The following is a 23,385-nucleotide window of genomic DNA, read 5'->3' as shown; positions in this document are numbered from 1 at the left end:
TGGTGGAGACAGCAGAAGCAAGACGGCTCTGGAGTTTCCTCCACACGACCTCCGCCGGGCTCCAGAGGTCGTCCCTCGGCTCAACAACGGCGCCCTGTCGACCCCGCCTGTCAGCAGGCTCCCCGTCTGCTGAGGGGGGGAAACAGGTGCGATCCCGGCCTCTGACACGCGTGTAATTCTCATGACAGATTGATCTGGGCCCGGAGCGAACGACCTCTCGCTGGCGTGATACACGATCCCTGCTGTCATCACGCCAGAGACACGTCTGTCTGGACGCGCCGCCTTCATGGACGTGACATACATGTCTGATTGGACACGCATGAGCCTCGCGAACGGCCCCGCAGGCGTGTAGACTCTGAACACGTTCAGGTCAGGAGGAAAGAACTGGAAAACACGGAATTCTGGAATGTTCAGAGGAGAAAACGATGGGAGGAATGGTTCTGGATGGACATCAGTGAGACCGCATCTCGTTCTTTACCACGTGTTGGTGGATGGATACGACATCAGTGAGACCGCATCACGTCCTTTACCACGTGTTGGTGGATGGATACGACATCAGTGAGACCGCATCTCGTCCTTTACCACGTGTTGGTGGATGGATACATCAGTGAGACCGGATCTAGTTCTTTACCACGTGTTGGTGGATGGATACATCAGTGAGACCGGATCTAGTTCTTTACCACGTGTTGGTGGATGGATACGACATCAGTGAGACCGCATATCGTTCTTTACCACGTGTTGGTGGATGGATACGACATCAGTGAGACCGCATCTCGTCCTTTACCACGTGTTGGTGGATGGATACATCAGTGAGACCGGATCTAGTTCTTTACCACGTGTTGGTGGATGGATACATCAGTGAGACCGGATCTAGTTCTTTACCACGTGTTGGTGGATGGATACGACATCAGTGAGACCGCATATCGTTCTTTACCACGTGTTGGTGGATGGATACGACATCAGTGAGACCGCATCTCGTCCTTTACCACGTGTTGGTGGATGGATACATCAGTGAGACCGGATCTCGTCCTTTACCACGTGTTGGTGGATGGATACATCAGTGAGACCGCATCTCGTTCTTTACCACGTGTTGGTGGATGGATACATCAGTGAGACCGGATCTAGTTCTTTACCACGTGTTGGTGGATGGATACGACATCAGTGAGACCGCATATCGTTCTTTACCACGTGTTGGCGGATGGATACGACATCAGTGAGACCGCATCTAGTTCTTTACGTGTTGTTCTACTGTATTGTCTGAGGTTCCATTCTGTCTTTCTATTGGTGTGTCTCCTGGTTGTTTGACTCCGCCTCCGGTCCTCCAGACTCAGGGACACGATCACTTTTACGACGCCGGCGGCGGCCTCCGCTGTGACCCCCCAGCCATAAATCTGTGCTGCTTCTGCCGGCGGCGGCAGCTTCTTGGACGGGACCGATGCTGTTGGACGGACTGAGATTTGATCGACCATCATTCATCCCGAAATGACGTCACATGACGCCCAGAGCCAATCAGACGGTCGTAAACATTCATGCTACCCGCTAACCGCTAACCGCTAGCACGTCTGGTCAGAACGTCTCCAAACCCTGAACGCAGTTCATCTTTATTAAAGTCTCTGGTTCTAATGAACCCACTCGGGCTGGGGGGGCAGTGGGGGGCGGGGGGTGATTGATAAGCTTGCCAGGCGGCGTTAGCCCCCCAGCGCCGTCGGCCCGTCTGCGGACACAGAGCTCTGATCTTATTTATGAGCTCACAAAGGCAGCACAAGGGGTCCTCCAGTGGGGGGGGGCTGTTCAAACAGAAGCCTGATGGGGGGGGCCGGCCCACTCTGACTCTGGGGAGGACAGGGGGGCTGACAGGTCGGCGCTGAAGCCTGAAAATATGGGGCCGGGTTGAGGAGGGGGGCCTCAGGAGAGCAGCACAGCCCCATCCAGCTGGACGCTTCCCTCCTGTCACCCTGGAGGGGGGGTAGACGTGACCCTGTGGGCGGGGCTAACCGGAGTCGTGACCATGTGGGATGCGAGCACAGATCTGACGTCGCCGCCTCCCCCCCCATGACCCCTGACCCCGAGCCGTTGACCTGGAAGTTACGTCCATTCACAGCAGCCACTTCCTGACTCCATAAAAGGTGGGGGGGGCGGAACTGAAAGGACACGGAGGGGGGGGGGTAGAAAACAGAGGGGCAGAATCATTAACTACCCGCACAATGAGGACGACCCCGAGGATGGGGAGAGGTCGGCCGTTAAAGACCCGAAACCCAACCCCCCCCAGAGGGTGGGACACGCCCCAAAGCCCGGAGGACACGCCCCACAGCTGGTAGGACACGCCCCCCAGCTGAGGCCTACAGGTCCAAAGACCACGGCGGCAGATAGCCTTGATGCTTCTATCACTAGCCCCGCCCCTCCATTAAGTGGAAACCGAGAGCTGTGATTGGTCGGTTTGGCTGCCTGCATTTCCTCCTAACCGTCTAAAGCGATGAAGATGAAGGAACGGAAAATAACTCTTTATTCACTTCGGTAGTACCTTTATGACTGTTACTATAGCAACACCATGACCCGCCCTGCTCTCTGCTCTGATTGGCTCAGCACGACAATGACATTCCTCTCATGGTCAAAGTTCTTTCAGGCGACGGTGGGCGTTGATTCCCGCGTCGCGTTCACACGTGGGATTGGGATCCAGTTTCACGCGCGGGGGCGGCGCCCACACAGAGAGCTACGCGCTAACGCACAGCCAAAAATGGGATGAGTATATTTAGCCTCCCGTCCTTTGATGTTCCCTCACCGCTGACGCCCCCCCCTCGTTCCAGCGCTGGAGATAAGAAGCGCTTCTCTCTCTGAGGAAAAATCAGCAAGGACACCAAACACAGTAAACAGGTCACAGCGTTCAGGCAGCGTGACTCAGCGCTGGCATCAGGACGCGCTGCAGCGCCGCCGCCAACACCGGCGGGTCCCAAAAGAGTCAGGATGAAGCAGCGCCCACTTCAAGTAACGCCGTGTCAGCTAACGCTAATGCTATGGTGAACCGTCGTAACGTCCCGTCAGCTAACGCTAATGCTACAGGCAACGGTCATAACGCTAATGCTGCAGGGAACAGTCGTAACACTACAGGGAACAGTCGTAATGCTACAAGGAACAGTCTTATCGCCAGAGGGTACATTTGTAATGCTATGGGGAACAGTTGTAATGCTACGGGGAACAGTCGTAACGCTACTGGGAACTGTTGGAATGCTACAGGGAACAGTCGTAATGCTACAGGGAACAGTCGTAATGCTACCGGGGAACAGTCGTAATGCTACAGGGAACAGTCGTAATGCTACAGGGAACAGTCGTCACCCTCGTCACTACAGGGATCATTCGTAATGTCATCGCTGTAGGGAACAGTTGTGACGCTCGTCGCTGCTGTTTGGTTGTTTATCTACAGTTCTTTGATTTGAAGCCACGTCCTGAACAGGAAGAACCTCAGGGGGCGGAGTCCAGCAGCTTCTCTCCAATTACAACTGTTCCTCCTTCATTTAGCTTCAAATTAAAGACACACATTCATAAATAACAAAGCACAGCCCCAAATTCTGACAGCATGTTGTTGCTTTGTTTGTTGCTGGCGTGTCAGTCGGCCTTTAAATGAACCAGTAAATACACCAGACCACATCTGAATAAAAGACGGGATGAGTTACAGTCAGTCCTACTCATCATCATCATCATCATCATCACCGCTGAAATCGCTCTCTGAGAGGACAGAATGCTGCTGCTGGAGGGGAAACATTCACGCCTCATGTTTGGGGGTTCGATTCAGGGAAACCAGGAGAATATGTACCCCCTAACCCTAACCCCTAAAACTACCCAAACCCGAACCCTAACCCCTAAAACTACCCAAACCCTCACCGTAACCCCTGAACTACCCAAACCCTAACCCTAACCCCTAAAACTACCCAAACCCTAACCCTAACCCCTAAAACTACCCAAACCCTAACCCTAACCCCTAAAACTACCCAAACCCTAACCCTAACCCCTAAAACTACCCAAACCCTAACCCCTAAAACTACCCAAACCCTAACCCTAACCCCTAAAACTACCCAAACCCTCACCGTAACCCCTGAACTACCCAAATCCTAACCCAACGACGAGAGAATCCAGTGACTCACTGGAGGCGTTTTTGGGACTATTTACAGTGGATCTGATAAATTAGGAAGGCGTAGCAGAGAATCATGTGTTTGACTAGGAGCCGTTAGCGGCCGTGTTAGTGTGTTAGCGGCGGTCACGTCTGTAGCGGCCGAGCTAGCCGGGTAAGAACTGCAGTGAATGGCGGCTCTGTTGGAGAACAACACGCCCTGAGCCATCCCACTGATCAGGAACACGAGGTTCCCTCCACATCCAGTTTGATCTGGCATCATGTGACCCCCCCACCCCCCCACTGGTGGCATCGTCCGGGGGCCATAATGGGCCACAAATAAGAAGAATGTAATGGGATCATTATGAGCGTGGCGTCATGAGATTTACCAGGAAGACGTTTCATCCTTTTGTATTTGGGATTCACGTCATTAAGGGTCACATGGTTCTCATTCCAAGAGAAGCACTGCATTATGGGTCACAACCTCATGTCACGTAGCATTTCTATTGGTTAGCTTCCGTATGTGATTTGTCTTATCGAAAACAAAAGATCAGGAGGACGGCGGGTACGACCCCCACCGACCAACCTAACCGTTACTCAAAGTAACGCTAAGCACTACAGGGAACAGTCATAATGCTACAGGGAACAGTTGTAACACTACAGGGATCAGTCATAATGCTACAGGGAACAGTTGTAACACTACAGGGATCAGTCATAATGCTACAGGGAACAGTTGTAACACCACGGGGAACAGTCACAACGCTACAGGGAACAGTTGTAACACCACGGGGAACAGTCACAACACTACAGGGAACAGTTGTAACACTACAGGGATCAGTCATAATGCTACAGGGAACAGTTGTAACACTACAGGGAACAGTCATAATGCTACAGGGAACAGTTGTAACACCACGGGGAACAGTCACAACGCTACAGGGAACAGGTGTAACACTTGAGGCTGTAGAGAACAGTCGTAACGCTGAGTGCTACAGGGAACAATTGTAACGCTACGGCAAACAGTCGTAACACTCGCCGCTACAAGACACATCGCAACGCTTGTCCACCCCATCCACCCACCAACCCGAGCATCACTCCCCCCACCAACACCCACCCAGGTCAGCGGCGGTTCAAGGGTAACTGGGGGGGGTGTTTGCATTCCAGACCTGCCTCCTTGCTGCTCAGGGTCGGTGAGTCCTGGAGGCTCATTACCTCCAAGTCCTGCCCTAAAGGTCAAGAGGTCATCTGATGCTGTGGAATGACTATGGTGGGAGGGGGTTGTGAAGGTGGACACCCCCGGTGTGTGTTTGTTCCGATCAGCAGGTCGACTTCAGCGGTTCCGGTTGGTGTGTGTTGCCGTGGCGCCCAGCCAGAGGCACATATCTGAGTGGAGCGCCATGGGCGCCAGGCGCCAGCTGAACCTTTTATTCCACCCCCCACCCCCCCCACAGTCAACTTGACTGCGCCCTGGCACCTGTCCTGCATACATCCACCCACGCAGCCCCCAACCATCAAAACGCAAATGTACACCGCAACCAACGTGGCTTTAAGCCGCTGCACCTGTCGAGGATTTACCGCCGGCAACGGCATTCAAGAATGGGAGGGGTAACTCTGGAACCGGACGCCAGGAACGTTTCTGCTCCGGAGATAATCTCCTGCTCCAACAGCCTCTAGACCACGACTCCAACCTGGCTCCTCACTGGACCCGGACCAGATTTACAACCAGTTCACAGACTGCCTGGTCGACTCCACAGCTAGGGCCACACCTGGATCGGATTTCCCCTCCCTGAGAGACTAACACCTGAAGCAGAACCGGGCTTCAGGTTCTGGTCAAAACCGTTACCTCGTAAGTCACTAGTGTCTTTCACTGGTTCGAACCGTTCTAGTCAAACTGTTGTGAGACGAGCAAGTACCCAAAGTCAACTTGAGAAGTTCCCGAAGTTTTTTAAAGGTCAGAACTTCAACAGGAAACGTAGAAGCTCCTCTAATCGCAGCTGAAACTGACCACCTTTAGAAACACGACTATCTGCTTCCCAACGGCCCGACCCGTGAGTTCCCCTTCTGGACCTCCATCCCCGTCAGAATGCTAGACTCTCAAGGACAAGGTCTTCTTGGTAAGTGGAGCTAACGAGCCCAAATCTGGACAGAGTCACGGGCCGTGACTACGACTTGGAGCTCATTAAATGAATGTGAGACGATGGGCTTTACCCAACAGAGACGGAGGCAATAACTTGAGTCGGCGCTTCTCGGAATAGAAGCCCACCAGACCCAGCAGCTAGCCACAGGAGTGGAGAAGCACGCTGACCCAATTAGTTCCCCCCCTCGTCTGACGAGCGCTTTGGCCCACTTCAGCCCACTCCAGCGGGGGCAGATGGTTCCCCTGGTTCTGTTGAGGGGGCTGTTGTTGTTATTATTATCTTCCTACCCGCGTTCCGCTCCAGGGCCCACAGACTAACTCCGGCCCCAGGGATTGGACACTACAACCCTCCGGCAAAGTCACCGTAACACAGTTTGGGCTCATTATCCTCCTTGTTTTCCTTCCTGTCTTCACAGACCAATAAAGAAGAAGATCCGCCAACCTTCTATTTTTAGCTTTTTCCAAACGCTTCCAGAACTTTAAGGCCCGATCAGACGACCGACGATTTGTTTCGACCTTTAGCGAAAGATTAAGCTGAGATATTTGCTTCTCGTGTTTAATTGTGATTTATTTGCTTGTTTGTTTGACAAACAAGGGGCAAGCAATCATTCGTCTCTGGGAGTGCATTAGGATCATGGGTAATGTAGGTCATTCATCAGCTGCTGGTGACAAAGGAGCAGTTTAAATAGAAATGCAGGGCAGCTCTGTCAGAGGAGATGTGAACCAACAACCACCTTCATCTCAGAGCCCCCACCAACGACACATCGGCGAATCAGACGGAGATGAAACTCGTTTTGGCAGCCGAGTGGGTTTCCTGTTCTGTTCAGGTCTAATTTTACATCAGGGCTCCGAACCGACGACCACTGCCAAACCAAAAGCACCAAACCAGCGGTTCCAGTAACGGAGGTTCTGGGTTGCTGTCCTGTGGAGCCACGGAACCAAACGGGGCCCTCTGGGGCCTCCTGGTCAGGAATGAAGCCCCGTACCCACAGAGAACATGGCGGGGGCTCGGAGATGGAAACCTTGGAGCAGAAAACCTCCCGGATGGTTCCAGTCCCAGCCCCCTAATTATAGGTTACAGTACTGGTGGAATATTCCAGTGTCTTAACCCACGAAGACTGGGCTAGGACTCCCCCAGAAGGGTCCACTAGAGGCGCTAGAGGGGTACCGGTCCACAGACGGGTTCTAATGACCTTTAACATGGGTTCTACAGGTGGTCAACTGGTCACATGACAGGTTCCAGCAATGAGGAAGACGAGAAAGACGAAGGGGCAGTGTTTACGCCGACATCTTAATGACCCCTTGTTTGCCTGCATGTCAGAATGCTAATAATCACGCTAGCACATTAGCATTTAAATAACTTCATGTCTGTTTGATAAGTTAAATGTTTGTCAACCATGGCTAAACTACCAACAGGGGGGGGCGGCAGAGGCTTAGGCCCCGTCCATCCGTGGCTCCTGTGGCCCCCGCGAACAGCCAAGCATGGAGGAAAGGGGTCCGGGACAGCAGGGGGAGCAACCAGGAATGGGGATGTGGAGAATAGCGCCGATGAACAGAGGTGACGCGACGGGACACCGGCCCCCACCAGCCCCCCCCCCCGGGCCCTCACGGCCCACGGGAGGCTTTCAGGAGCCCGAAGCAGCCGCCTTCTGAATGCTAAGTCCTTCAGACTGAACAACCTCTCCTCTGGGGCCCCCCCTTATATTCAGGGCTTTCAGATGTTTGTGCAGGAGGGGGTCTAATTGGAAGTGGAGGGTCCGCGAGAGGCAGGAGGGGTCTTCATTTAAGGGGCCATTGTTTTAAAAAGTACACGGGGCCTCCCCCTGCTTTCTGCCGGCGGCCCCCGCTTCAGATGCCCACACTCCACTGAGTCAAAAGGCAGCGCTGAGCCGCTGGGGGGGAGGGGGGGCGGGCTTGTTGTGACACTTTGTCCTCCTTGGCGTCGGTGAAAAGACTCCACTTCTATGGACACTCCAGTTCATTAGCGGCGCCCCCACCCTCCGCCTTCAAAGGCTTCCTCCGAACCCCCCCTCCTACGCCCCCCCACCTACACTTCCTTCATCCCAGCGTGGCGATGGAGGGTGAGGGTCCGCTGAAGGAACATGAAGACACAAAGGAGCCCCGCTTCCCCAACGTGTCATCAGGTGAGCGGGTGCACCTGCGTCAACAACTGGCCTGGGGGGTTGGGGGGATGGGGGCGCGCTCCGGTTACGCTTTGTGTGTCGCGTCGAGTCGGGTTACAGTGCTCACGCCGCCGGGTGACATCACGGCGTCGGTATCGATGTGGAAACAAGAGGCGTCACAGTCAGACGGGTGACATCATACCTGCCCCGCAGCTACGCTAGCTTTAGCAGTTAGCTGCCATCTGCTAGCCATCAGCTAGCATCCAGGATCGTCACAAGCTACAGCAGGAACCAGACGTCTGACGAACCCGAAAGCACCACAGGACAGAAACACAGGCAGTCCTACAGGCAAACAAATCCCATAGGGGACAGGCAAACAAATCCTATGGGGGACAGGCAAACAAATCCCATAGGGGACAGGCAAACAAATCCTATGGGGGACAGGCAAACAAATCCTATGGGGGGCAGGCAAACAAATCCCATAGGGGACAGGCAAACAAATCCTATGGGGGACAGGCAAACAAATCCTATGGGGGGCAGGCAAACAAATCCCACAGGGGGCAGGCAAATAATCCAGGAATCAGAACTAGGTACGAACGCTAACAGGGAGAGACCTGAAGGCTGAGCAAAATGTGTATAGGTGTGTGTGTGTGTGAGTGTGAGTGTGAGTGTGAGTGTGAATGTGTGTGTGTGTGTGTGTGTGTGTGTGTGTGTGTGTGTGTGTGTGTGTGTGTGTGTGTGTGTGGTCCAATCAGATCTCAGCGCACCTGATCTTCAGGTGAGATGGGAGCCGTGTGGGTTCCAGGACGCGTAGATGAACGAGCTGCAAATGAAGCATCATTCAGCCGCCACTGAGCATGAATCAATAAGAAGACCCCCCCATTCCATCCAACCCACCCCTCACCCCCACAGGGGACAGGTAAGGTGGGCGGGGCAGTTAAAACGACCCACCTGGAAGAGGCTGAGATGTTTGAGCGTGACGGCAGAGATACCATCAGGAAAACAACCTGATGTGGAGCCATGAGGGCTCTGTGCTTTGCTCCGGTAGGCTCCGCCCCCTCACCCAACGCCGGTCCTGATGGGGGAGGGGAAAAGGAGGAGTCCACCTGAGCGGCGGGGGTGGTGGGAAAAGATCTACGGAATGTTGGGATGTTCCTTCAAAGGCTTCAGGCAGAGAGTTTAATATTCACAACAGGGTGTGTGTGTGTGTGTGTGTGTGTGTGTGTGTGTGTGTGTGTGTGTGTGTGTGTGTGTGTGTGTATAGGTATCCCTAAACTCTGAATGATGGCGTTCTGTCTCCTGATGGCGTGAGGCGTGGGGCCGCCGCCGTCGACATGATCAGTTTGATCAGTCTGATCATAGATCAATAAAACAAGCGTCTCCCGTCTCCATGGCGACAGCTTGTGGGACGGACTTCGTACTGATCACCCATAAACGAATCCTAACTCTCACTGCATACATCCACCCTCACTCTCACTCAATATCCACTAACCCCCCCACTAACACCCTCCCACAACCCCCCCCCCAGGGAAGAGTGAAGCTGTAGAATTAAGTTACTATGGATCTGCATGAGCCGTGTCCTTCAAACCCTGTGTCCTTTACTCCCCCCCCCCGTTGGTGCTCAGACATAAAGTCTCCAGCCCTGCTTATCTGGCTGTCCTCTGCCCCCCGCCCCCCCCCCCGGTGACGGCGGACCCAGGTTTATTACCGTCTGAATAATCTGCAGCTCAGAGGAATTCATACGACCTGCAGGCGTCTCCGTCCAATCGGACGCCATCTGAGCACACAGCCCCGCCCCCCACAATGGAAACACGACCGCCGGTCGCCCTGATGATGTCATTCCACAAGCTCCACCCACCCGTGGGTACGCTGTGCCTTCCCAGACGTCTCACGTTCAGGTCGGGAGTCGGTTTTTATGACCGCCGTTTGTTTGCCTTGTTTGCCTAAGCTAAGCTAACGGCTAACCGCTAAGCTACGCTGAGCAGTGAGTGAGTTAATTGCCCTCCCGGGTGGCATCTCCAACCCGGCTAGCTCCGCCCGGCCCAGCCCAGCCCAGCCCAGACCACGCCCTCCAGTGGTGTTGCTAAGCCCCGCCCCCTGGAGGTGCGCTGAGGTCCACTTTGTTTGTTTGTCTGTGAAGCAGACATGTGTGAACATTATTGAAATGGCCCCCCAGGGCCGTGGTGTCGGGTTCTGAAACCAGAGCCCAAAAGATGATCGCCACCCTGGGGGGGGCACAGAGGTAAGCCAGGTCATTTATAAGAAGGCGGGGGTACAAGGAGCGCGGTGGTGGGGGAGGGGTCCAGGAACCTTCTACCTTGGAGGTGCAACCCCATCCCCTCATCTGAGACGCAGAACGCTCAGAGGGGGTATCGGGTGGCCCCCTCCCCCGGTGAAAGTAGAGGCCCGGCCGACACAAACCCAACCAGCCAGACGTGAGGAGGACACACACACACACACACACACACACACACACACACACACACACACACACACACACACACACACACTGGGTCCATTAACGAAACCTTTACCCACGTCCTGAAGCCCCCGAGCAGCCCCCCCCCAGGAAGGTGAGGGGCAAACATGCAAAAACCATCAAACCAGCCGAGCGTGCAGACGGAGGAGTCCCGTTTCAGAGCCGCCCCCCCCACATCCTCCAATGATGGGGGACGGGACGGCAACCAGAACCGACCGGTCCGTCTGGAGGCGGAGTTATCAGTCACCATGGAAACGTCGTCGACACCGACGCCCCGACTGCCAGGACGCTTCATCAAACGTGGGTGGAGAAGGTCGTAAATTAAGGTTCTGGTGAAAACCACAGGTTCACTGGGGGGGGGGGGGGGGGGTATCAGGGGACCAATCAATCCACGGAGGAGGGGAGGGGCTAAAGGGCCCCGGCGCAGGCCATCAGCGTGTTTTATATTTTTATTTTTTATATTAACACTGACAAGTGTAAAAATGTACAGACGCTTCAGCCTACCTAAGGTCAAAGGTGACATAAAAACGTGCAGATGCTTCAGCCTACCTAAGGTCAAAGGTGATATAAAAACGTGCAGATGCTTCAGCCTACCTAAGGTCAAAGGTGAAATAAAAACGTACAGATGCTTCAGCCTACCTAAGGTCAAAGGTGATATAAAAACGTGCAGATGCTTCAGCCTACCTAAGGTCAAAGGTGACATAAAAACGTACAGACGCTTCAGCCTACCTAAGGTCAAAAGTGACATAAAAATGCAGATGCTTCAGCCTACCTAAGGTCAAAAGTGAAATAAAAACGTACAGATGCTTCAGCCTACCTAAGGTCAAAGGTTATGTAAAAACGTACAGAGACTTCAGCATATCTAAGGTCAAAGGTGACAACAGAAACGGTCGCCAATCAGCATCTAGACTGGGCGGAGCTTCTGTTAGCTTCTGAAACAGAACTTCGGTTCGGTGGAAGCAAACTGAAGACGGAGTCGACTTCTGGGAAACTTCAGCGGACATTTTTACGACTTCAACAATCTGCGATGTGTTCCTCATGTGTCGGCCTGTCATCGCTCTCGTCCTCTTCTTCCTCTTCTTTTGGCGGCGGCGGCTAAAACGGAGCAGCGCTTCCAGGAGAGCTTCCCGGGCTGAAGCCCCCGCCATTCCCGTTGGGACCTGGAGGAACCCCGTTCCCCCCCGGATTATGGATTTATCCGCCACCGCTGCTTAAATGACCAACAATCAAGAGCCGGACTCCGCCTCTGTGTCCAATCGATGGCTGATGAGTAAAAGAGGAGGGTCCGGGGGGGGGGCGTCCCGTCCCAGATGACATCATTAAACAGCCTCTCCAGTCCAGCGCGGCCCATTAGCGCCACGCCGGGTGACTTCCTGACCTTCCACACGGTGGACGGCGTGAACCCGGGTCGGGTCCCGTCAGCTGGGGGCGATGGGGGGGGGTCCGACCTTCAGCTCCGACGGCTTCAAATCCAGTCGACTGATTCAGTCGCGCTTCCAAAAAAAGAACAGTCGTCCGCGTTCCTTTTTAAGGATCCTGGAAACTCCCCACCGCTGGACGGCCACGGGACGCGATCCCATCTCCAGAGCCTCAGATGTCGTCGTCACGGCGACGCTCGGCATCACATGAGGCTTTGAAATCCGACTGGATAAGATTCCGAAACAAAACAATTATATTCTGAATTGACGGCGGCGTTTCAAAGGAACAGGAACCCCCCCGACACCCCCCCGTTCAACGGGACGCAAACCAATGCCATTATCGGTCCACGCACAATCAAACAGCTATTATTAGAACCCAGATCATCCGGTTGGGGGGGTATTATCAGGGGGGGGCGTTTGGGGGGCGGCCCCCTGGTGGCGTTCACGAGCCGCTACCGTCACGGCGAAGGTTTGAGGCCCCGACGGATGGTTGGGGATCAAACCCCCGCTTTCCTGCAGACAGGAGCCTTTACATTATGTCACGTGTGTGTGTGTGTGTGTGTGTGTGTGTGTGTGTGTGTGTGTGTGTGTGTGTGTGTGTGTGTGTGTGTGTGTGTGTGTGTGTGTGTGTGTGTGTGTGTGTGTGTGTGTGTGTGTGTGTGTGTGTGTGTGTGTGTGTGTGTGTGTGCGCTAGGGTCCCTGCATTCCAGCGGCTGTTCTAACATGTTGTAAATACAACATGTTGAGAAAACATAGGAAGGGGGTTGGTTCAAGCCCTCAGACGTGAACGGGTACTGCGGGGGTCATCCAGCCTGGATGGGAGGGGTGGATGTGGGGGGGTCAGGATGCTGGTTATCACAGGTAAACAACACGGCTAATGTTCCGTGTTTTTTTCCATCACATCCCGGGTGGGAATCAGTTCTTTCATGGAGGCGAGAAGGTCTTTTGTTCCAGCCCAGAATCCATGCAGAGCCGCAAAATCAATCACACATGGCTTCTTCTTTTTTTTTTTTTCTTTTAAAAGGGGGGGGGGGCATTTCTTGTCTTCTTCCTTCAGCTTCTTGGCATCTCCAGCGAGACGCATCAGCCTCAAGGCTTTGGGTTCTATTCCCACATCAAGCAGGACTGATGGCGAAGCCTCAAGATGGAGATCCATCAGCCACATGCATCCACCCATCAGATTGAGTTACACACACACACACACACACACACACACACACACACACACACACACACACACACACACACACGTTTGAAGGTCCACGTTAGAGCATCAGAAGTGAACTCATCCTATTAAACTCCATCACAACTTGGCTCTAATCCCACCGAGGCTTTAACACTTTAATAAATCTGATGTCAAACACGATTAAAGGGCCGGAAACTAAACTAGAACCGGATTCAATCCGGTCTGATCCAACTAACTTCACACTGTTGGTTCGAGTCCCGGTAATTCAGAGAATTAAAAAAATAAAAACAGCTCAAACAAAAATAGATCCGCTTTTCCAAAAAATGGAAATAAAAAACACCAAAACAACAACAACAACACGCAAACCCAGAGTTGTTGGTTCGAACCCCCCCCCCCCCAGGAGCGTTTTAACCGTTTTGCTCACCTGCGGTCCGCGTTAGCAGCAGCGCCGCCAGGGAGCTCCAGAGCACCGCGGCCAGCTGCATCTCGTCCCCGCCTTCCTGTCGCCTCTCCCGGCGTCCCCTCGCTGCGCGTCCCGGTGAGCTCTGCTCGCTTCAAACAGCCGCGGCGGGTTTCCGTGGGGGCAGACGCGGGGCTCAGACCATGACTGGCGGGTTTCGAGCCCCCGACCTCCTCCCGCCGCCTCCTCCGGGGGGGGTGATAACGCGACGAAACCGGGATTAAAAAGTTAACTCTAGCGGGGGGAGCTCCGCTCCGGCTCCAACATGTTGTGCCCCGGTCCTCCGTCCGTGGCGACCAAACCGAGCTGCGGACCGAACCACCGGCCGCCGCGGGGGGGTCCGCGGGTCCGCGGTGGCGGGTTGGAGATAAACCAGGCGTCGCTTAGCAACAGAGACACATTAATGTTAATTAATGTTTAAAAAAATACACGATAAAATACATTCAACCCACATTTATGCTGCTCATCCGTTAGATTATCCCCGTTTCCCCCCGCGGGCCCCCCCATCCCACAAGAAATGGACTCGTCCAGAATCCGTGGCTTCGTTATGTCATTTCTTAAATTACTCAGTGTTTCAGAGAGAAGCTGGCGGTCAGGAGGTGGAGGATGGATCCACGCACCATCTATAGCCGCGGGGGGGGCTGTGGAGCCGCTCCCCCCGTGGAAAAACTTTGTTCAGCCCCTCCCACCCAGACGCTCAGAGGAGGAGGAGGAGAACAAAGCCTCCCCCGGCCCACGGTGGTCGTGAATGAGTGGCTCAGAGTGGGGGGGTCACACAAACACAACTCAGATCCACGCAGGAAAGAAGTTCCCGGAGTGTTTCTGAGTGACAGACGTAGAAACAGGTTTCTGTTCACCTGGACTGGAGCAGCAGCCGTCTGGAGCCGCTGCACACCTGGGGTCCCTCATGTTAGCATCTAGCATGAGCATAGCATGGGAAAGGCTAGCTGTAGCGCCTCGTGTCAACGCTAAGTTCAAAGAGCGAAGGCGTCGTCCGGGAAAGGACGTTTACGGAAAACAAAACGCTGGTGGAGCATTGTTGCTAACAGCTGCTAACAGCTGCTAGCAGCTGCTAACAGCTGCTAACAGCTGCTAGCAGCTGTTAGCAGCTGTTAGCAGCAGCCATCTTTATAAACCTGGACTCATTGGTCCTCTGATAGTAGCATTTAGCACGAGTGTAGTGCAGGAAAGGCTAGCTTTAGCGCCTAGTGTCAACGCTAAGTTCAAAGAGCAAAGGCTCTAGAAAATAAAATGCTGGTGGAACATGGCTGCTAACGGCTGCTAATGCTAATACCAACAACCGTCTTTATAAATCTGGACTCTGACATTAGCATTTAGCACAAGTGTACCTCAGGTAAGGCTAGCTTTAGCGCCTCGCGTCAAAGCTAAGTTCAAAGAGTGAAGGCGGTGAACGGGAAAAGACGTCTCTTGAAAAAAAACTCGCTGATGGAGCATCGCTGCTAACAGCTGCTAACGGCTGCTAACGGCTGCTAACGGCTGCTAGCAGCTAATAACAGCTTCAGATTGGATTAGATGACGAGCTAATCGCAGCTAACGGGCTGCTAAATGAAGGCATGCCTGCTCCAGAATGCAGGACGGGTTGCGTTTTGTTAGCTTTTCTGTCAGGCGTCTTCCCGGACGCCTGCGCCACGCGTTCACACTGCTAATGTCAGGAGCACGTTTGGAGCGCGCCGTCGGTGTATCCCTCTGCCCAAACGTGTCCCGATGCGCCGACGCCACATTTAGGGCCTGGCGTTTCCCTGGACAGGAGGCGCGCCGGTAATGAGGCGATGATGATGTCGCTCCTTCATCCCTAAACAGCACATCACCAGTCGGCTCACGCCTCACGGCGCTACAGCGGCGCCGCAGAGCCCGTCTCAATAAAACCCATGAACCCGTTTAGCACGGAACGCTCTGGAGTCGACGGGGGACATCAGGAAATAGACGGGGCCGCATCTCTATTCCTGATTTACCGCCAAAAGCGGTGGGAGGGGCTACAGCGGTGGGAGGGGCTACAGAAGTGTTGCTCCGGGTTGGTGGCGACGGCTGATGATTGGATCAGAACCGGGACCGGAGAGCAGCTCCATCCTGTCTCCGGGTGAAGAGATGGAGACATTTAATTATAACCTGTGATGAATGTGTCCACACACACACACACACACACACACACACACACACACACACACACACACACACACACACACACACACACACACACAGAGTGAACGCTCCAGCGCTCGCCGCTGTTATCACTCACAGCGGCAAAAAGTCACCGCGCCGCTCCTCCCAGGGTTCAGTTCTGTCTTTAGACACCGCTGTTATCTGACTCTGTGTGTGTGTGTGTGTGTGTGTGTGTGTGTGTGTGTGTGTGTGTGTGTGTGTGTGTGTGTGTGTGTGTGTGTGTGTGAGTGTGTGTGTGAGTGTGTTTGGGGAGAACAGCTGTGGGATTATCATTTTAGCTTCCTCTGATAAATAAGGACGTCCACGAGGAGATGACGCAGCCCCGGATGGAAGAAGAGGCAGGTGTGTGTGTGTGTGTGTGTGTGTGTGTGTGTGTGTGTGTGTGTGTGTGTGTGTGTGTGTGTGTGTGTGTGTGTGTGCGTGCGTGTGTGTGTGTGTGTTTTCTTGGATGAACCTCATACACATCGATGCCACATGTTCTCACATGAGAGAAGATGACCTTCTCCTCCTCTTCCTCTGCTCAGGTCAGAGGTCAAACAGTCTGGACCCAGAACAAGTCCACCTTAAGTGAGTCAATCATGAACAAGTCCACCTTAAATAAGTCAGTGTGTAATCAGAGGTGCTTCACGCCGTGGTTTCCCCTCTGAAGGGTTTTAGTTTGTGGCCCGTCTCCTGATTGGCTCAGACCCCCGTTTGGCCCCCATCAAGAATAAACTCCATAAAAACCCCCGTCTGGGGCAGGAAGTGGATGAGAAGAAACCAGAGTCACACTGATTCTGTTTTACACAGCCGTCTGGAGGAGGGTGTTGGTTCTAACGCCAACCTGAACTCACATGAGTGCTGCGTCTGTGGGGGGGTCAATAACCTGCTGCTAATGCACTAGCCTCACTGCTTCAATGAGGTGCGGGGCAGGTGTACGACCCCCAAACCCTGACCCCCCCAGGGGCAAAAAAGGTTCGAATTTTCACTGATGTCGTATCCATCCGCCGACACGTGGTAAAGAACGAGATGCGGTCTCGCTGATGTCGTATCCACCCGCCGACATGTGGTAAAGAACGAGATGCGGTCCCACTGATGTCGTATCCATCCGCCGACACGTGGTAAAGAACGAGATGCGGTCTCACTGCTGGGACCCGTGTCTCTGATAACTGGTACGTGGAGCAGCTGGTATCTGGGGGAACTACTTTAGGTGAGGGCGTAATGGAGAAGGAATGGTTTGTTGGCGGGTCATGTGACCTGACATGAACGTTAGCGTCTCTCAGGGACTAACCGTCGCTCTGCTGTCGTCACGTTTCGTCCTGATGGACGACAGACGCGTCTTAAATTCACTAAAGCTTAAATTCTCGCTGACTCTGCAGGAAAAAACCCACTAATTGCGGCGATTAGAGGACCGGATTCCCGTCTGCGGTGATCGGCGGATTGATCCGGATCCAGATCACACCTCCTGGCTGTCAGGACACCAAATCCCTCGTCGCTGGCGGCGGCGTGTCGACACAAGCACACGCATGTGGAACAAAGCGTGGTCTCACCTGTTGGAGCCGCCGCCGCCCGGCGCTCAGGTGAGTTGACACAAACACAACAACACGCTGCAGGACTCGCTTTCTGTTGACGCGGTGAAAGGAGAACACGCCCTGGGATTACACGTATGTACACCGTCAACACCCACGCAGCTGCAGATAATCTGGATGAATCCGCACGTTCACACGCAAGTAAACACGCCTCACACACCTGGACCCATCAGGCCCCCCTGTGGAGGGAGGGGGCCCCAGCTCTGAGGCCCCCCAACTGACGCCTGTGGCCCCGGCTCGGGTTTTTATTTTCATTATTTTTGTCTAAATACGCGTCAGATACAGACATAGGAGCAGAAATCCCACAAAACAGGTAAATTATATATTCATGCAGATTTTTAAAATATTTATTTTTTATTTTTCAGTGAATTAGTTCTTGTTTTATAAATGACTAAATTACGGTTGATGTTTTTTTGTTGTTACGCGGAAAATATAAGTTCACCCTTTACTGTAGATGAATTTGAGAGAAACCTTCAACTCCGTGTTTTATTATTATTTTAAGAGCTCAAAAGGTTTGAAATGTTTTTGTCCCGAAAATAACATTTCATTTTCTCTTCATTTCAGAAGCAACACGTTATCTTTTTTTAATAACATAAAATACCTACAGAGATATCGTCACTTTAGGTGTCAACAGAGTTTTCGTTTCCATGGTAACCGGGTCCAAATGGCTCCGTGACTGTTACAGGTTACGAATCATTAAAAAAAAAAAAAAAAAAAAGCGTGATGGAGCACGATTAGCAGCTAGCTAACGATTAGCAACTGGATTATTAAGGACTAAGAAGAAAACAACATATCGCTGTGGTTCTACCGGTCCACATGGGGCGCCAGCGAGTCAAGAAACAGAAGAAGACGAGGAGGTTCAGACAATGATTGAACCCCACTGACCTACCGACCGATCACTGAACCCCACTGACCTACCGACCAATCACTGAACCCCACTGACCTACCGACCAATCACTGAACCCCACTGACCTACCGACCGATCACTGAACCCCACTGACCTACCGACCGATCACTGAACCCCACTGACCTACCGACCAATCACTGAACCCCACTGACCTACCGACCGATCACTGAACCCCACTGACCTACCGACCGATCACTGAACCCCACTGACCTACCGACCAATCACTGAACCCCACTGACCTGCTGACGGTTGGAAGACAACAGCACACTAAAGTTCCATACATCGTGTGTGTGTGTGTGTGTGTGTGTGTGTGTGTGTGTGTGTGTGTGTGTGTGTGTGTGTGTGCGTGCGTGCGTGCGTGCGTGCGTGCGTGCGTGCGTGCGTGCGTGCGTGCGTGCGTGCGTGCGTGCGTCCGTGCGTGCGTGCGTGCGTGCGTGCGTGTGTGTGTGCTGGGCTTATGAGGGCTCGTTGGGTTTTTGTCTGGCTTTGGTTTCCTTTGAACCTTCAGAAGAACCGACACGGTGCTTGGGGGTTAGCATGGGGGTTAGCATGTTAGCAACTCCTTTGAGCCATACGGGCAGAGGGGGCGGGGCCTCACAGCTGTGTCAATAACCTAGCGGCTAATCCGACGACCTTTTGTGTTGCTCGCCGCTCAGAGACAGCGTGTTTACACGCCGCCCTTTGTGGAAGGTTCCCACCTGCGTTAGGGCGGGGCAGGGGGCGGGGCTGCACGCGTACCTGTTGACTGACGGGCAGCACCTGTTGGGGAGAAACGGCCTCGCTGAACTCGAAGTGTTATCTCTAGAGGAACGTCAGACGTCAGTCTCTCAACCAATCAGAGGCCGTCAGGAACCCGCCGTGGCTCCACCCACTGATGATGGCGCCAACAGGTGTCGACCAATGGAACGGTTCCACAGCAGGAGCTAATGCCGGTGGCGGCGACGGCCGATGGGGGGCTGAGGAGGCGTGACGGAGATAATTAGACTTTAATCCAGTGTGAAAGAAACCTATTTCCTTAAAAGGACGGGGGCGGGGTTTAGGGGCGGGGCTAATCAACATCTATTAAACACACTCTGGATCAGAGGCGGCTAATCAACAACCACTGCTGTCACACCGTAGTCTGACACACACACACACACACACACACACACACACACACACACACACACACACACACACACACACACACACACACACACACACACACAGCTTCATTAACGTGAGAAAAAGTATCCACAGAACGCTTCTGGAACGGATCGGCGTCGATCAGAACACGTGTCAGGAAGTTTCCATGGCAACGGCTGACTGTTGCGCCACACGAGGGAACGGCTGATAATTGGAAAAGTAATTATCAGATCAAAGAAGAGAAAATCAATCCTGTTTGTTTGTTCCACTGAAACCAGGATGTAAAACAACAACATTAGAGAAGGTTTTTGTTGTTGTTTATTTAATACCAGTAAATAAACATGTTGCTGCTCAGCCAATCAGAGCGCCCGCCTGTTAGCCGTCTAATGAGTTTGTTGTTTGTTTGTTGTTCTGGACGTTGTGGGACGAAGACACAAACAACGCAAACAGCAGAATGTGTGACCTCTGACCTCTGAGGAAGAGGATGTTGGTTCTAATCCCACGCCTCCTTTACCCTGGCTCCGCCCCCTCCCCTTCCCCATGACAGACGGGAGGATGTGATTGGTGGTACATTGGTCTTGGTGGGGAGCCTCTCTTCTCTCCTCGTCTCCCTCCTCAAAAACACAATCCGGCGGCGGCTCCATCACTTCTGTCGTTGGCATGGAAACGGGTGAGTTTCCTGTGAGTGAAATCTAGATCCAGACGGACGATGCCATCCGACACGACGCCCACACGGTCCGACGGGTGTCCCCCACAACATGACTGGCCCAACACCGCCAAAATAAGAGTCTTTACCTGGAGAAGCTCACCTATAACACCGCCAAAATAAGAGTCTTTACCTGGAGAAGCTCACCTATCTTCTTCTTCTTTTCCTTTCGGCTTTTCCCTTCAGGGTCTCCACAGCGAATCAATTTCCTCCATCTAGCCCTGTCTTCTCATCCTCTTCTCTCACACCAACTACCTTCATGTCCTCTTTCACTACATCCATAAACCTCCTCTTTGGTCTTCCTCTAGGCCTCCTGCCTGGCAGTTCAGAACTCAGCATCCTTCTACCAATATATTCACTATCTCTCCTCTGTCTAGTCTAGCTTCCACTACTCTCTCCCATAACTTCATTGTATGGCTCATCAGCTTTATTCCTCTGTAGTTGCCACAACTCTGCACATCTCCCTTGTTCTTAAAAATGGGCACCAGCACACTTCTCCTCCATTCCTCAGGCATCTTCTCACTATCTAAGATCCTGTTGAACAACCCAGTCAGAAACTCTACCGCCACCTCTCCTAGACACTTCCAAACCTCTACAGGTATATCATCAGGACCGACTGCCTTTCCACTCTTCATCCTCTTCAGTGCCCTCCTCACTTCATCCTGACTAATCTTTACTACTTCCTGGTCCACAACAGTCACCTCTTCTAGTCTTTGTTCTCTCTCATTTTCCACGTTCATCAACTCTTCAAAGTACTCTTTCCATCTTCCCATCACACTACTGGCACCTGTCAATAGACTTCCATCCCTATCCTTCATCACCCTAACCTGCTGCACGTCCTTCCCATCTCTGTCTCTCTGTCTTGCCAACCTGTATAGATCAGTCTCTCCCTCCTTACTGTCCAACCTAGCATTCAAGTCATCATAAGCTTCTTGTTTGGCCTTTGCTACCTCTACCTTCACCTTACGCTGCATCTCCCTGTACTCCTGTCTACTCTCCTCAGTCCTCTCAGTGTCCCACTTCTTCTTAGCTAACCTCTTTCTCTGTATACACTCCTGTACCTCCTCATTCCACCACCAAGTCTCCTTATCTACTTTCCTTCCAGATGACACACCAAGTACTCTCCTACCTGTCTCCCTGATCACATTAGCTGTAGTTGTCCAGTCATCTGAAGCACCTCCTGACCACCCAGAGCCTGTCTTAACTCCTTCCTAAAAGTCATGCAACACTCTTCCTTTTTCAGCTTCCACCATTTCGTCTTCTGCTCTGCCTTTGCCCTCTTCATCTTCCTCACCACCAGAGTCATCCTACACACCACCATCCTATGCTGTTTGGCTACACTCTCACCTACCACTACTTTACAGTCACTGATCTCCTTCAGGTAACACCGTCTACACAAGATGTAGTCTACCTGTGTGCTCCTACCTCCACTCTTATAGGTCACTCTATGTTCCTGCCTCTTCTGGAAGAAAGTATTCACTACAGCCATTTCCATCCTTTTTGCAAAGTCAACTACCATCTGTCCTTCTGCGTTCCTCTCCTGGATACCAAACCTGCCCATCATCTCCTCATCACCTCTGTTTCCTGCACCAACATGTCCATTGAAGTCTGCTCCAATGACAACTCTCTCACTTCTAGGCATGCTCTGCATCACTTCATCAAAGTCCGACCAGAATTTCTCCTTCTCCTCCAGCTCACATCCTACCTGTGGAGCATACCCACTAACAACATTGAACATCACACCTTCTATTTCTAGCTTCAGACTCATCACTCTATCTGACACTCTTTTTTACCTCCAGGACATTCCTAACAAACTCCTCCTTCAAGATAACTCCTCCTCCATTTCTCTTCCCATCTACACCATGATAGAACAACTTGAACCCTGCTCCTAAACTTCTAGCCTTGCTACCTTTCCACCTGGTCTCCTGGACACACAGTATGTCTACCTTCCTCCTCTGCATCATGTCAACCAACTCTCTACCTTTTCCTGTCATAGTTCCAACATTCAACATCCCTACTCTTAGTCCTGTACTCTTGGTGTTCCTCTTCTCTTTCTTCGAGCGAACGCACTTTCCTCCTCTCCTTCTTCGACCAACAGTAATCCAATTTCCACCGGCGCCCTGTAGGTCAACAGCGCCGATGGCGGTCGTTGTTAACCCGGGCCTCGACCGATCCGGTATGGAAGTCATAGGTTTGATTCGCATCTTTGATTTGGCAAAAGTTTTACGCCGGATGCCCTTCCTGACGCAACCCTCTGTATTTATCCGGGCTTGGGACCGGCACAATAAGACACTGGCTTGTGTCCTCTTGTGGCTACATTGTGCCTACCTATAACGCCGCCAAAATAAGAGTCTTTACCTGGAGAAGCTCTTCTTTCTTTCGTTCTTTCTAGCGAAGGGAACTCTGTGTCATCGTTCCGCGGCGCCGCTCGCCATCCGTCAGCACAGGAAGGTCAAAGGTCACTCCAGAAGCTGCGTTTCATTGAAAGAAACTACTACTAAAACAAATAAAAGACAAATGTTGACAGGAAGTAGAAACACGTGCTTCCTGTTGTCCTTGAACGCATCACGGCGAGCAGCGGCGCTACGAGGGACAGCGAACGCGCTGCGTCCGTGTGAGGACGTGTGTAATTACTGGGTCGTACTTCAGCTGCAGTCCTGTGTGTGTGTGTGTGTGTGTGTGTGTGTGTGTGTGTGTGTGTGTGTGTGTGTGTGTGTGTGTGTGTGTGTGTGTGAGATTCCTGGTGATTAAGTGGGAGCAGTCATCGTGACGAGAGGTGGAAATGTTTTCCTAAGGCTCGCAGCACACACACACACACACACACACACACACACTCACACACACACACACACTCACACACACACACACACACACACACACACACACACATACACACACACACACACACACACACACACACACACACACACACACACACACACACACACACACACACACACACACACTGACACAACCTCTGATGCTGTCAAGTTTTT

At 52.7% G+C, this 23,385-nt stretch overlaps 1 protein-coding gene across 7 annotated transcripts in view; it reads right to left on the bottom strand.

Annotated features, from left to right (window-relative positions):
* The window catches only part of lrp4 (low density lipoprotein receptor-related protein 4), a 56,715-nt gene extending 33,893 nt beyond the window's left edge, over positions 1–22,822 (bottom strand). For 5 of the 7 annotated variants that reach the window (XM_068314171.1, XM_068314181.1, XM_068314189.1 and 2 more), the window contains exon 1: positions 13,867–14,179. In XM_068314171.1, the coding sequence (XP_068170272.1) occupies positions 13,867–13,927 (61 nt within the window). In that variant the 5' untranslated portion in view covers positions 13,928–14,179. Of the gene's footprint in view, positions 1–13,866; positions 14,180–19,296; positions 19,515–22,747 lie in introns of those variants that run through there. The other 2 variants (XM_068314207.1, XM_068314225.1) reach the window with 2 other exon arrangements.
* Between the last annotated feature and the right edge of the window lie 563 nt (positions 22,823–23,385).

This window comes from Antennarius striatus, chromosome 1, assembly GCF_040054535.1.
Source record: "Antennarius striatus isolate MH-2024 chromosome 1, ASM4005453v1, whole genome shotgun sequence".
Classification (NCBI taxonomy): domain Eukaryota; kingdom Metazoa; phylum Chordata; class Actinopteri; order Lophiiformes; family Antennariidae; genus Antennarius; species Antennarius striatus.
This window is presented reverse-complemented; position numbering and strand designations above follow the sequence as displayed.